The 13,656-nt window shown below is 44.0% G+C and overlaps 2 protein-coding genes across 6 annotated transcripts in view; both read right to left on the bottom strand.

The window, feature by feature from the left end:
* Positions 1-6,259, bottom strand: part of TESK2 (testis associated actin remodelling kinase 2) — a 120,717-nt gene extending 114,458 nt beyond the window's left edge. For 2 of the 3 annotated variants that reach the window (XM_008151206.3, XM_028160116.2), the window contains exon 1: positions 5,910-6,259. The gene's annotated coding sequence lies outside the window, so the exon portion shown is untranslated. Of the gene's footprint in view, positions 1-5,775; positions 5,870-5,909 lie in introns of those variants that run through there. The other variant, XM_054720386.1, reaches the window with a different exon arrangement.
* Positions 6,260-9,663: 3,404 nt separating this feature from the next.
* CCDC163 (CCDC163 homolog) lies at positions 9,664-13,621 on the bottom strand. 3 transcript variants are annotated; one of them, XM_028160124.2, is made up of 10 exons: positions 13,127-13,621; positions 12,979-13,012; positions 12,578-12,768; positions 12,387-12,468; positions 12,031-12,217; positions 11,852-11,919; positions 11,334-11,401; positions 11,006-11,094; positions 10,197-10,252; positions 9,664-9,951 (listed from the first exon to the last, which is right to left on the bottom strand). In XM_028160124.2, the coding sequence occupies exons 1-10, from the start codon at positions 13,196-13,198 to the stop codon at positions 9,833-9,835; spliced, it is 966 nt and encodes a 321-aa protein (XP_028015925.2). In that variant the 5' UTR covers positions 13,199-13,621; the 3' UTR covers positions 9,664-9,832. The 3 variants fall into 3 exon arrangements, with proteins under 3 accessions (XP_028015925.2, XP_054577324.1, XP_028015924.2); XM_054721349.1 differs by having other exon boundaries at positions 10,197-10,324; positions 12,578-12,765; positions 13,127-13,619; XM_028160123.2 differs by having other exon boundaries at positions 10,197-10,324; positions 13,127-13,618.
* Positions 13,622-13,656: the final 35 nt, after the last annotated feature.

The following is a 13,656-nucleotide window of genomic DNA, read 5'->3' as shown; positions in this document are numbered from 1 at the left end:
GCGTCGGCCTGTGGACTGAAAGGTCCCAGGTTCGATTCCGGTCAAGGGCATGTACCTTGGTTGCGGGCACATCCCCAGTAGGGGGTGTGCAAGAGGCAGCTGATCGATGTTTCTCTCTCATCTATGTTTCTAACTCTCTATCCCTCTCTCTTCCTCACTGTAATAAATCAATAAAATATTTTTTTAAAAAAGAAAAACTAAGAGTTATAACAAATAAATACAATAAGGATATTTTATTGGATCCTAATTTGAACAAATTGTTATAAAAGACAAGTGGGGAGCTCTGGCAGATAGCTCAGTTGGTTGGGTCCTGATAAGCCAAGATTGGAGATTCTATCCCTGGTCAGGGCACATACAAGAATCAACCAATGAGCCAAAACCAGTTTGGCTCAGTGAATAGAGCGTCGGCCTGCGGACTCAAGGGTTCCAGGTTCGATTTCGGTCAAGGGCATGTACCTTGGTTGCGGGCACATCCCCAGTGGGAGGTGTGCAGGAGGCAGCTGATTGATGTTTCTCTCTCATAAATGTTTCTAATTCTCTATCCTTCTCCCTTCCTCTCTGTAAAATATCAATAAAATATATTAAAAAAAAAAAAAGAATCAACCAATGAATGCATAAATAAGTGAAATAACAAGTCAATGTTTTTTTCTCTCTCTCTTCCTTAAAAAAAAAAAGTCAATTAAAAAAAAAGACATTAAAAAAAAAAGACAACTGGGGAAATCTTAACAAGGATTACTATTAGAGTATAGTAGAAAAGTATTAATTTTGCTAAGTGTGATAATATTAAGATTGTATAAGACTTATTTGGAGATGCACATAGTAAATTATGTGCAAATTAGTGAACCATGGCTAATGTAAAAGCAAAACAATTTTTCAGAACTTTTAGTCAGATTCTAATTATACCTAACACAAAGAACAACACTAAAGTATGCAAAAATACTTCAGGATTTCCACAGTCCTTACTTTCAAAAAAGATCCCATGCAAATTGTCCAAAGAAAACATTAACCAAAAGATCAATACCACCCTAGTTTCCCACATTATGGAAAAAAAAATTATGTCATTCTATTACATTTAATGTAGGAGAAGATATGACAGTCTCTATACAGCTTGTTCAGAAGACAAATTAGCCCTAGCCGGTTTGGCTCGGTGGATGGAGCGTCGGCCTGTAGACTGAAGGGTCCCAGGTTTGATTCTGGTCAAGGGCACATGCCTGATTGTGGGCTGCGTGCAGGAGGCAGCCGATCAATGGTTCTCATCATGATGTTTCTATCTCTCTCTCCCTCTTCCTTCCTCTCTGAAATCAATAAAAATATATTTTTTTAAAAAAGAAGACAAATTAATAAATAACACCTTATTATATCTGTATCATGATTTACAGTTGACAAAGCACCTTGACCTTCACAATAATTCAATTTTCTCACTCCTGTGGGATAGATAAAAAAACTAAGGATTCAAATGGGGAAGGCCTTTTTAACTATGAATCAAAATCCTAAAGGTATAAAGAAAAAGATTGAGAAGTTTGTCTACGTAAAAATCTAAAAGATCTGCATGGGAATAAAATAAAAGAAGTAGAAGACAATATCAAGATGAAAAAGTATTTGCAATACCACAGACAAAAAATTATCTTATATGTTTGATATTTATATATCATATATAAAGAGAGACCTATAAATCAACAGGAAGGATTCCTATGACCCCACAGAAAAATAGGTAAAGAATTTAAACAGTTTACAGAAAAGGAAAATGAGTGACTCAAACAATATAAAAAGATGGTTAACCTTAATGTAATTTTTAAAAATTTCTCTGAGGTATCATTTTTCTCTATCAGATTGGCAAAACTTCAAGTTTGATAATAGCAAAGCATAATATTAACAACACTGATCCTGGAGCCAGAGTGCTTAATTTTAATTTCTGCCACATTAGCTGTGTGATTTGGGAAAGTCACTTAAATTCTCTATACTCCTCAATTATTCATCTAAAAAGTGGAGATAATAATAGTACTTATCTCAAAAGGATGTTACTAAGATTAAATGAGGTTATGTATATCAAGCATTTAGAATAGTATATGGCCCATAGTAAGTACCATATAAGTATTAGCTGTGATATAGCTAATGTTGAGTGAACAGGCAATGTATATTAGAACAATCACTAGGAAAGCAACTTGGCAATATTTTTTCATAATTAGTATATACTTAGAAGTCCCACTTTTTGCAAATGTATCCCACAAATACCTTTACACACATGTAAAATGACATTTGTTCAAGGGTCTTCATTATAAAGTTGCTTAGAATATCAAAAGGCTGGAAGCAACACAAATGTCCAACAATAAAGAAATAGTTAAATTATGATACATTCACTGAATGTAATACTATGCAGGGGTTTTTTTGTTTATTTAAAGCAGAAGCTCTCTATATACTGATCTGAAATGTTTCTAAGATATATTAAGTGAAAAAAGCAGATTGGGGGTTAGGGAGAGAGAAGGTACAGAACAGTGGAGAACTATGGGTTAACTTTTGCATGAAAAATGGTAAAAATATGAAAATAATAAGCATTTGCCTAAAGAAAGTCTAAAAGAATATAAAGAAACTAGTAAAAGTGATTGGGAATGGGCATGGAACTAGGTGGATGGGGGAATAGGCACAGGAGTGACACTTTCACTGTTTACATAAAACATAAATATGCAAATATTTACTTAACCAATTGAATGTGTTACCTAATCAAAGATTAAATTTTTAAAAAACAACTAAAGCTCAGAGGATAAGAAATTTGCCTACAACCATATAGCTAACAAGGGTTGATTATCATTAGGATTTCCATTGCTTTTCCTTTCTGAAATTTTCAGGAATGGAAGACTTAAAAATTATCACAAGAAGGCTTTTTTATGAAACAACTACTGCCGCTGAATGCTCAGCAAAAAATAACACTAGTATGTTCACACTGAAGTCATCTCCATATGATGACTTGGAAAAGAGTATAATACTCAATGTTAGTCCAAAACATTCACTATCACCCACACTATACAATATGATGACTGGGCTTCATTCATTGACAGGAGACGAAATTCTCATAAAAGCCCTTATCATAGGTTTCAAATTCCAACACAACATTCATCTGGCAAACAATAAAGTGTACGACACTAAGAACATATCTATAAACACTTTCAAGTCAGCTTTCTATTCTAAGGGAGACAATGAATGAGTGCATATGTAAATACATAATTTTCTGTTAAAAATTAACCTAAGTACAAAATGTTATTGGAGATCCTTGTGTGGTGAGTCCCTAGCCTCGCCTTCCAAAACATATACTTTTAAATAGAATTAAACAGGCCCATCATATGCCAACTTTCAAAGGATTTGTGTTTGAGATCATCTGTATAAGAGAATAATACATCATACATTCAGGGCACCAAGCATCTGAGGATCTCAACATTAATTCACATACAAACATCTGTACCATTTAGAACTACTTTCTAAAAAGTGCCAAGAAACTCCAATGCAATTCTGAGTGCCTCAATTCTGAGCAGCTCCACCTATAGGACCCAATATCTCCTCTGTTCCATTTGCTGCTATCATATTGGGTCACTATTGACATTCATACTGATGACATGTTCAACATACTTAGCACCTTAACCTCCCACTACTTCAATAAACTATACTTCCATTCCCCTTCAACAGCACTAAGACAGTTACACCATTTTTTTGTTTGTTTTTACCTTGAAATACTGAACTCTCAGCTTTCCCATTCTGTATGTCATAGAAAACCTCGTCTTCAACACATTTCTGTTTGTGTCCTTATTCTCTACGGATGCCAGCCCCTCTGAAGGTTTTAGTTCTTATAATCCCAGCCCTATTACAAATATATTATTTCTAATTTTAACTGGGCCCTCAATGTGGTCAGCAATCTTTAACTCCTTAATCCATTCCTCTTTCATTTTCCACAAAATATTTCCATGGCCATATGTAATACCCAAATCATAAACTCACCATAGTTCGTTCCATCTCCAGAGAAAACTGACTTCACAGATAATTAATCACACCAAGAAAATAAGGCCATCTGTCAAATCCCCTCACTTTCTTTCCCATCTATCATTATCTTCACATCATTATCCACCTTGACTTCTATCCTTTTGGGTGTCAAAGAATGAAATGCCCAACATATTTCCTAGGTAAATTTCCCCTCAACTCACAAAACTGTTCCACCCATACTAAAAAGAAAAATACACACGTGCCACAGTGGAAAAAACACAGGTTTCAAAGCTAGACAGAACTTGTTCAAATTCTTGCCTATAGTCTTCCCAACTATAAGAGGGATACTAATTCCTAAGTCACAAGGCTGTGTGATCTGCAAAGCAACTTTATGGTGCCTAGAATATAATATATTCAAAATCAAGTTTCACTACCATGGACTCTCCTTCACAACCACACTTGTTGAAAGTAATTTTACTCACTGCCTCCCATTTACTCCTCAATCCACTATTATCTGACCACTGCTATTATTGCCATCATCATGGTATCTAAAGTGTCTTTCAAAGGGAACAAGTGATTTCCTAATTGCAAAATTCAATGGTTTCTTCCTAATCCTCATTCTACTAGACCTCTGGAGCACCAGACACTGATGGTTGCCCCCTCCCTCTTGAAACTCTTTCTTCCTTTGGCTTCTATAGTAATGCCATTCTACTCCAGTTCCTGTCCCATTCCTTTAAACCCTCTTTCTCAGCGTCTGTTACCCTTCCAACAACAATGTTCCTTGTGGTCCGCAGCCCTTCTCTTCTTTCAGTATTACTGTCCATGCTAAGGCTTCAAATATCACCCATATATTCTCTGCTGATCCTTCAAATTTATGTATTCCATTCTAACCTTTTTCCTAATTTTCAGACCAAAATTTTCAGCTACCCACGGTAATATCTGAAAAACACCTCAAACTGAACTTGTCCAAAACCAAATTCATTACCTTCCCTCAAAATTGTTTATGTCCCCCACTTCAATTAACACTACCAACACACCCCATCCGTCAAGTCAGAAACCTCCCACGAATTCTGTCACCTGTTTTGAAACTTCATAGAATCGCATGCCATTCTCTTCATTTTCCTACCATTACTCCAGTTAGCGCACTAGTTTTCCTGCCTACCTAGGCTTTCTGCATCCACACTGCCTTCACTTTCAGTTCTCCCTCCACATTTTCATCAGATAATCAATCATACCAAATTCCTACTTACAAAACCTGCAATGGCTCCCATGCCTACATAATCCAGTCCAAATTCTCCAGCAAGGTTTTCTTAGAGGTATAAATTGAAAGGTTTTAAAACAACACTGACTTAGTCCAGTCTTCAAGTGAAGTGTAAAGGCAGAGGAGGCAGCGAAGAGGGGTGACGGGAGGAGAGAGAGGCAGTGGTGTCTGAGGGAGCGAAGAATCTTTCGAGGGGAGAAGTGGATGTTTGCGAGAGAAGTCTATGTTTGAGGGAAGCAAAGTGAGGGAGACCAGATCTCTCAGGGAGGAGGGTATAACTGAGAGGAAGAGGCTCTCAATGTGGAGTTGGAGGTCCCAGAACGTTCTCTGAAGAAATTAAATTTCTTGAGTCTCTGAAGTGAGGAAAGTCCCTGAGAGGAGTCAAGGACCAGGTCGTGATAAGAAGGAACTTCTAATGGGTTCCAGGCCTCTGAGGCTGCGAGGGTGAGAGTGAGGGGGCTGGGGCGGGGGTTGTCCCGGGACCTTAAGGGAAGTGAAAAGAGAAGGGGAAGGAGAAGAGGAGTGTCCCCAAGAGCTGAGAGGCACACCTCTGGGAAACGAAGAGGTCCTGTCGGTGTCAAGCAACCCGAGCGCCTATGCTCCGGAGCCGAGGCGACGTAGCAGCCGCGGGCGCGGGCCCGGGTGCCCCGGATTGGAGCCTCACGTGCTCTGCTGGCGTTACCTGAGGCGGGACTGAGCAGCCAGAGGGGTGCCTGCGCGAGCGGGAGGGGGGAGCGGCGGCAAAGAGGGAGCATAGTAGCCCTCACAGCTCGGAGGCGGCGGCGGCTCTTAGCCTGCAGAGGCGGTGGGGGTCCCTCGCGCAGAAGCCGGCGATTCCGCGGAGCTAGCGGCGATGGAGGACGAGGAGTCTACTGCCATGGCCCCACAGTCAGGGCCGCTCCCCCCGCCTGTTTGGCGGGACCAGGATGATCCGTCCGGGGAGCCAGAGAGGGCAGATGGAAGACCCGCAGGGCTCCCCAGCCGCCTGCGACTGAAACGCCTGCCCAGCCGGTCAGAGGAGTTGGGGGCGTGGCTTCAGTTGGCCACGCCCTTCTCCTCAAGCCCTCCCTCATAGCAGCCAATCAATAGTCAATCCTTAATCAACGAGGTGGTGAAACTGACCAATTAGTGTCAGGAATGCCACGTGGTATGAGGGTGGGCACAATGGGCGTCGAGAAAAGCCAATCAACAGCCCTAGGCGCCAACTCTGGAGGAGGAAGGGAACCAATAAGAAGGAAGTGGAGGTGAAAACAGAAGAGGCAGTGTGCTGGGAAGGAGGGACGGGGCGGAGGGAATGCACCTGGGGGAAACCCCAGGCCGAGAGCCTCGCAGAAGGCGGGACAGTAAACACAAAGTGGACCAATCCAAATTCCAAACATATAAACGAGGATAATTAACAAACCCAAAGAAAATGTATTCGACTGGCGCAGCTTTTGGGTTGGTGAAAGTATAGTTGAGTAAGACTATCTGTTTAAGGAAAAGTCTTGTGAACACAGCCTCCTGCATCTCAGCATAGTGGGGGAGTGGGGGGGAGGGGGGGGGACGGGGGGAGGGGGGCGGGTCGCGGCAGGGGAGGAAACTGTTACATAAACAATTACTGTGTTAACTACTTGAGATAGTAACAGCAATGGATAGGGTTAAACAAAAAGCTGAAGGAGCAATTCACTAGGTTAAGAGATTAATTCTGGTGAAGGCTACTTGAGTTGGCTTGAAAACCGAGGATTTTGAAAGAGCTGGGTAGAGACTATAATTCTATTCAGCTGTTCATCAGGCACACATTTCTTCATGCTTTCCACATGCCTGGACCTTGGGCACTTATAACCTTTTTTTATTGAGCCCACTGGCATGGCTCAGTGGTTGAGTGTGGACCTATGAACCAGGAGGTCACAGTTTGATTCCCAGCCAGGCCACATGCCTATGTTGTAGGCTCAATCCTCAGTAGGGGAGGAGGGGGGGGGGAGAGGAGGTGGCCAATCAATGATTTTTTTTTTTTTCCAGAGAGGAAGTTAGAGGGAGAGACAGAAAGTCAATGATGAGAGAGAATCATTGATCAGCATGCCTGGGGTTTAGAGATCAACTTTCCTACATATTTAGACTTGTCTCCTAGACCTGCTGTCAAGGGTCTTGACAGATGAGTGGAATTTGAATACAGCAGAATCCTCAGTTTCACTTTCTGTGGTTTCAGTTACCCATGATCAACTGTGGTCTGAAAAAATTCCAGAAATAAACAATTCATAATTTTAAATTATAGCCATTCTGAATAGTGTTATGAAATCTCATGTAGTCCTGCTACATCCTGCTGGAATGTGAATCATCCCTTTGTCCAGCATATCCATGCTGCATATGCTACACACTTGCTGGCTAGCCACTTAACAGCCATGTAGGTTATCAGATCGACTGTCTGATCAGTGCTTGTGTTCAAGTAACCCTTAATAATGTCTCATTCACTTCATTCCATCTCTTCACATAGGCATTTTATAATCTTACATCACAGAAAGGGTGAGTACAGTACAGTATTTGAAAGACCACATTCACATAACTTTAATGACAGTGTATTGTCATAATTGTTCTATTTATTAGTTGTTAATCTCTTACTGTGCCTAATTTATAAATTAAACTTTGTTATAGGTAGGTATGTATAGGAAAAAACATAATATACACAGGGTTTGGTACTCTGTGTTTTCAGGCATCCACTCAAGGTCTTGGAACATATTCCCCATGGGTATGAGATTACTATGGTTGGAGTATAGGTGATGTGCATTCTTGGTAGCAATAGAGTTTTTGGTAGAGGATAAGAATGGAAAGATAAGAGGTTTAAATGTGGGTTGGGCTTCAACGCCAAGTTTGTCCTTTTTTTTATGCTGTGTATAAAAGATTCCTGAGCAGGAGAGAAGCCTTAACAGGACACTGTTTTAGGAAGATTAATTATTAGCTCACAGGATCTCTGAAGGGAGAAAAGAGCACTGTAGCCTAGTCCCCTAGGCCGGAAAGCTTTTCTGTATTTCGTATTCTTCTGAAAACAAGTCATATGCTGCCCCCTGGTGATGGTTCAAATACCATTGATCCACATAGCTATTAAATGTTTCTGCTGTGAAGAGCTCTGGCACCCTTGCAAACATATCTTCCACAAAGCCCAATGTAAAGTAGCTGATAAGTAGAGCACTGGTAGTAAGTAAAACTAAATGAATAATGCCACCATGCCAGATGTATCACCTGAATAGTAAAATATTTAACAATCAGGAGTTCCTTATACCTGGTTTAGCAGGAAAGTAAGCCTTGATGGGAAGTTTTTTTAGTTTGTTTTTTTAAATAGGTTCTGTTTGACTTGATCTCTACCATTCCACTCTCAGCAATCTCCCTAATGCTGTGGGGTAAAAACCAAGGATTGCCTTATTTGGATATCAAAGGCCACTCTTCATGACCTGTCTGCTACTTATTTCAGGGCCTTGAATGCACCCCATAAAGGAAGTAGTTCCTGCCATCAGTCTTTTATGATGCTTTTATTTCAGATAACTGTTTCCTCTTCCCAGCTGGACTGAGCTAAGCAGTGGGACTTTTACATGAGCCCACTGCATATCTTAGCTCAGGGTAAATACATACTAGAACTGGTATGTAATAAACAGCCATTTGGTGGATGAATGGCATTATCGTTTCGCTATATTTAGCAGTGGAAGAGATCTCCTGAGACCTCAGTGAGATGCTATTGCTACTAAGGAAATCCTGAACTGCATTGTCTAAAATACAAAGCCCAAGTAAGGAGAAAGTAATATGCCCATAGTCTACCTAGGAAAATATATTTTCCAGAGAGCAACCAATGGTGGAAGGATCAGAACCAATAGCCACAAAAAAATTTTTAATATAATGGGAAATATCAGAGGGCATCACTCCTAGTAAGCATAAGTACTGAATCATTAGATTTGTTTCAGTTAATAAATATATACATTTAAATTTACTAAGCTATAATGTAACCTATTTCTTACTGGAGGTCACAGTCAAAAAACTGTAAACCCACTGGATTAGAGGCAGAGAGACTGAAAGGAGACCAGGAAATAGACTGCTACAGAAGTGTAGCCTGGACTGCTTAAGGATGAAGAGGTGTGGGAGGGCTGGAGTAAGCCTCAAGAGCAGAAGCGGAGACAAGGAGAGAAAGCCTCCTATTACGGTCCAAGGCCCACTAGAATGTCTCGTCCTCCTCTGCATCCCCACAGCAGTACTGCCCCAGAGCATTGTCCTACCTCTCCCACCAAAGTGAGAGCTCCCACCTCCTTCCAAGTTCTACTGAGCACAGGGTTTGAATTCAGAAGGTACAGAAATAAATGTCTATGAACTTGGATTTCTGAGAGAGAGATGGTAGGTAGTAGTCATGTTACAGGAGGAAGAAAAGGTACAGCTGAGTCTATCCCATGTGGGTGCTGATTCAAAGAAAATACATCAGAGAGGGTTAAGCCATTTTACTGCAGTTGGTGGGCAGGTGGGCAGGCAGTGACAAGACTCAGTAGGGAGGGCAGATACCAGCTAGATCAAGAGGGTAGGGGCAGGGAGCCCAGAAACCGGGCCTTGAGGGGAAGGTGAGCAAAGACTTTATCCTACCACTCTTACAAATCCCTACAGGTCACTCAGGAGTATCTTGGAGCCATTAAAGGACAGGTCCTCCTGCTCAAGGCTCTGGACCTGGAGCTGGAAGTTGCTGGGTTCCAGGTTAGAAAGGGTGCTCTTCTGGAGATCTAAGAGGAGAGAAAGGAAAGACAGAACAAACCATCAGCAAGCACTGTGATACACAGAACTGCTTGTCTGTTGGGGAAGTACATATAGGTCTGACTTGGGAGAAGTAGCAACAGAGGTCGATGGATTCACAAAGAAAAAGGCAGAGACTCCCTACCACCTAGTGCCGAACAATTTGGCAGGTGGCATTCAGGCATCATTTAGATTCAGCCTTCCCCACAACTGGGATCCCTGCCCTTATCCTCACCTAGCTTCTTTAAAAGTTCCCAGCTACTGTTACTGTCCTGATGACTGACTTCAGAGCTAGATGAAGAAAGAGACATGGCAAAGGTGGCAGCCAGGGGTAGCTTCGACTCAAGGACGTGAACAGAGGTCCTGGAAAGGGAAAGCAATGGTGATGGTGGGTCAAAGGGACCCTTCCAGCATGGAACTGTCCTCCTTCCTGAGGCCAGAACTCATACTTTATCTTCCAAACATACAGATACCTCACTGACTCCATATCAAATAAAGAATACCCACTACTGCCCTTTTGGGCTGTAACCCAGATACTCATGCTGCCCCTATTGGCCCATCCTATATAATAAAAGCCTAATATGCAAATCGACCGAACGGCAGAACCATCAGTCAGCGGGGGGCGGGGCCAGTGAGCAGGCAGCGCCAGGCCAGCCAAGGCGGGTGCCAGTGGACAGAGCGAGTGGACGGCAATTGGGGGGGGGGGGGCGGTGGTGACTGGCAGCAGTGGGGTGATGGGGGGGTGGGGCTGGCCACTTGCCAGCCCTAGATCGGCCCACCAGTCACCTCCCGCAGAGGGAGGCCAGACTGCGGCTTAGGCCCACTCCCCACAGGGAGCAGGCTTAAGCTGTCAGTTGGACATCCCCTGAGGGCTCCTAGACTGTGAGAGGGCGAAGGCCGGGCTGAGTGACCACCCCCAAGTGCACGAATTTTCATGCACTGGGCCTCTAGTGTCAAATATAGGATAGCTGAACTTTGGTCCCCAATTCCTGGCCTCTGTAAGATAAATCCCTTTCACTGACAAAGGTACCCACACCCCCTGACCTGAGGAGGTCATGCTCCCGCCGGGCATCCTCGGCCTCTGTCCTGGCAGCCTCCTTGCCCTCCTGGCCACTCTGCAGCTGCTCCAACATCTGCCAGATTACGGTCCCAGGTAGAACCAAACCTCTCCCTCTCCAGGAGAAACCCTCCTCCCCATAATTGGAGGAGAGGGCTTAGGAAGAAGAAGAGCTTTGAAGGGAGGTGAAGTCATCACAGGGAAGAGGAAGAGATAGGGAAGAGAAAGAGTATCCTGGCCTGCCTGCAGAACAGGATAGACAGAGAAAGGGAGGGGCCACAACAGGGAGTTATGAAGGTCCAATCCTGGTCCTACCTTCCAGCTGCGGGCCTGAACTTGCCGCCCCTCAGCCATCTGTTTCAGCATCAGCTCCTGATGCTGGGCTGCAGATGAGAGAACAGAACATGTAAGAAGACTGTGTCTCTAATGTCCAGCTTGCGGGCTCAATCCCTAGTGTGGGGCGTGCAGAAGGCAGCCGATCAATGATTCTCTCTCATCAGTGATATTTCTATCTCTCTCTCTCTCCCTCCCTCTCTGAAATCAATAAAGATTTTTGTTTTTTAAGAAGAAGGCCGTTCCCCAACTTCTTTCCTTCTTCCTCCCTGCCTTGTTCCCAGTCTGGTGCTGAAAACTGAGATAGAAGCATTCTGGTCCAGCTGATAAGAAGTTTCCAAGCTGACTGGGGAGAGTAGGATCACACCTTTGGAGGCAAGACAAATACTTGGCCAGACTTCGGAGTAGCTCAAGCATTTAGAGCTATGGCCACTTATTGGGAGAATAAGAAGGCTTTCCAGAAAACAAGACAAGTGAACCTCCCTCCATCTTTTACTCACTCAGCTGGTCCCGCAGCAACTTCAGTTCTTCCCTCAGAACCTCTGACTCCTCCCACAGCAGTTGCCTCCTACAGGGATGACAGCAGTTTCATTCTAAAAAGCCAATCAAGAAGCCCAGAGGAGGCTACCAGAGTACCTGGAGTTCCAAGGCCTGAAGGAGAGGTCTTGCCATCACTTACTCATTCTGCAGCTCTTGGTGAAGGCCACCGGTAACACTGCACTTTTGTGGACCTGCTTGTATTTGCGCTTGGGCCTGCTCCTGCACCTGGCTCCGAAGGCCCCTCAGTTCCCTTCTCAGCCGGTCCAGGCGTTGCTCCAGGAGAAGAGCCTTCCGCTCTGGGCCCCCCTGCATCAACTTTAGTGATGCTATAATAGGACAAGTTGGGGGGGGTCAACCCCTCTAAGAACTTCACACATGAGCCTAGAGACTATATAATAGTGAATCAAGATACAAATGCACACACAACAAGTGTGCCACAAAATTGTCTGCATATGTATGAGGCTTTGTGTATGAAGAAAAGAACTGGCCAGATACCTTCCAGGGCACAGATTTGGTACTTCTGCTGCTCTTGCTCTTTCAGCAGGCCCTGCACAGCTTGTCTTAGTGCCTCAGTCACCTACCCAGGCAGAAAACCACATGAGCTACTGTGATACCCCAACTCCTGGTATCCTTGTCTCACACGAACACCACATATACTAGCACACACCTAGGATTCCAAGCCTCACCTGACCCTGGGATCGAAGCTGGGATCTAAGAATAGTAACTTCATCCCAGAGAGAAGATGTCTTATGGAGCTCAGCCCAATTTAGCCTCTCTGGAACAATAGGGGTCTCTAGAGCCCAAGGCTGTTGAGCTTGGGCTCCTGGTTGGGGAAGCAAGTGATTAGGGGGAATCCAGGTCCCAGTCAGATCTCCTGCTGAAGAAATAAAGGACAAATGCAACACTTAGCAGGGGGTGGGTGTTGAGAGGGATAAGAGGGGACAGACGTTTGTTCAAGAAAGTAAATAGTTGGACACCGGAAGGAATAATGGATGGTACAGGCACTGGAAAAGGAAGATCCTGAAAGAGACCTTCCTGAAAGAGAGAAGAGATCCTGAAAGGGGGTAGAAAAGGAGACAATACTTACCTGCAGCAGCGACGCCACGGGGATACAACCGCTGCTACAAAAGAAACACGTGCATGTTCATGAGATTTGTCCGAGTCCTTTAACCCACACTCCCAAGGGCATTCCTGCTGTTGAACAAGCAAACAACCGGGGGCTCACTTCCCCTTACCTTAGTCCTGGCCACATTTCCGTCAGTAGCATTGAGAAGCGCATCGAGCTGCTCAGACCAGCTCAGGTTCATACTCACAGCCTACGGCAAGGGGTCTGTCTCCCCGGCGTCTTGTGCCCTTGCTCTCCCAGCACGGAACAACCGACACACAACTCAGGAAAGGCCACAACGTCAATTGAAAGAGGGAATACTAGGGGTAGGGATGCAATATCAGACCAAAACTACGCCTCTGGGACTAGTCAGGGGAGAGGCGTACTTGGGGAACTAGGGGAAAAGCGGGATACCCTGGTATGTACATATTAGGAAGGAGTTTAAGGCGCCGAATCTTGGTCAAGACCTTCCCAGACGCAGGATACTAGCGCCACCCTGCCGAACCTACACCAGCTACTACTGCCGCCGCAGGGTTCAAAACCTCTAGTAGGCCAGGAAAGTCTGCCTTTGGACTGGCTGCCGCAGTGCCATTTGGGAAACTGAGTTCTCGTCTCGCGGAAACAACCCACGATGGAGGCAACCGAACTACGTTTCCCTGG

The sequence above is a fragment of the Eptesicus fuscus genome, chromosome 9, assembly GCF_027574615.1.
Source record: "Eptesicus fuscus isolate TK198812 chromosome 9, DD_ASM_mEF_20220401, whole genome shotgun sequence".
Taxonomy (NCBI): Eukaryota; Metazoa; Chordata; class Mammalia; order Chiroptera; family Vespertilionidae; genus Eptesicus; species Eptesicus fuscus.
The sequence above is the reverse complement of the archived record's forward strand: the minus strand, read 5'-3'. Positions and strand labels throughout refer to the sequence as shown.

Coding starts and splice junctions, on each gene's coding strand:
- CCDC163 (XM_028160123.2), bottom strand. CDS start 13,198: ATGAACCTGAGCTGGTCTGAGCAGCTCGATGCGCTTCTCAATGCTACT. Junction 12,769..12,978: donor CCGTGGCGTCGCTGCTGCAG/GTAAGTATTGTC, acceptor TTATTTCTTCAG/CAGGAGATCTGACTGGGACC. Junction 11,095..11,333: donor TTCAGGCCCGCAGCTGGAAG/GTAGGACCAGGA, acceptor GTAATCTGGCAG/ATGTTGGAGCAGCTGCAGAG.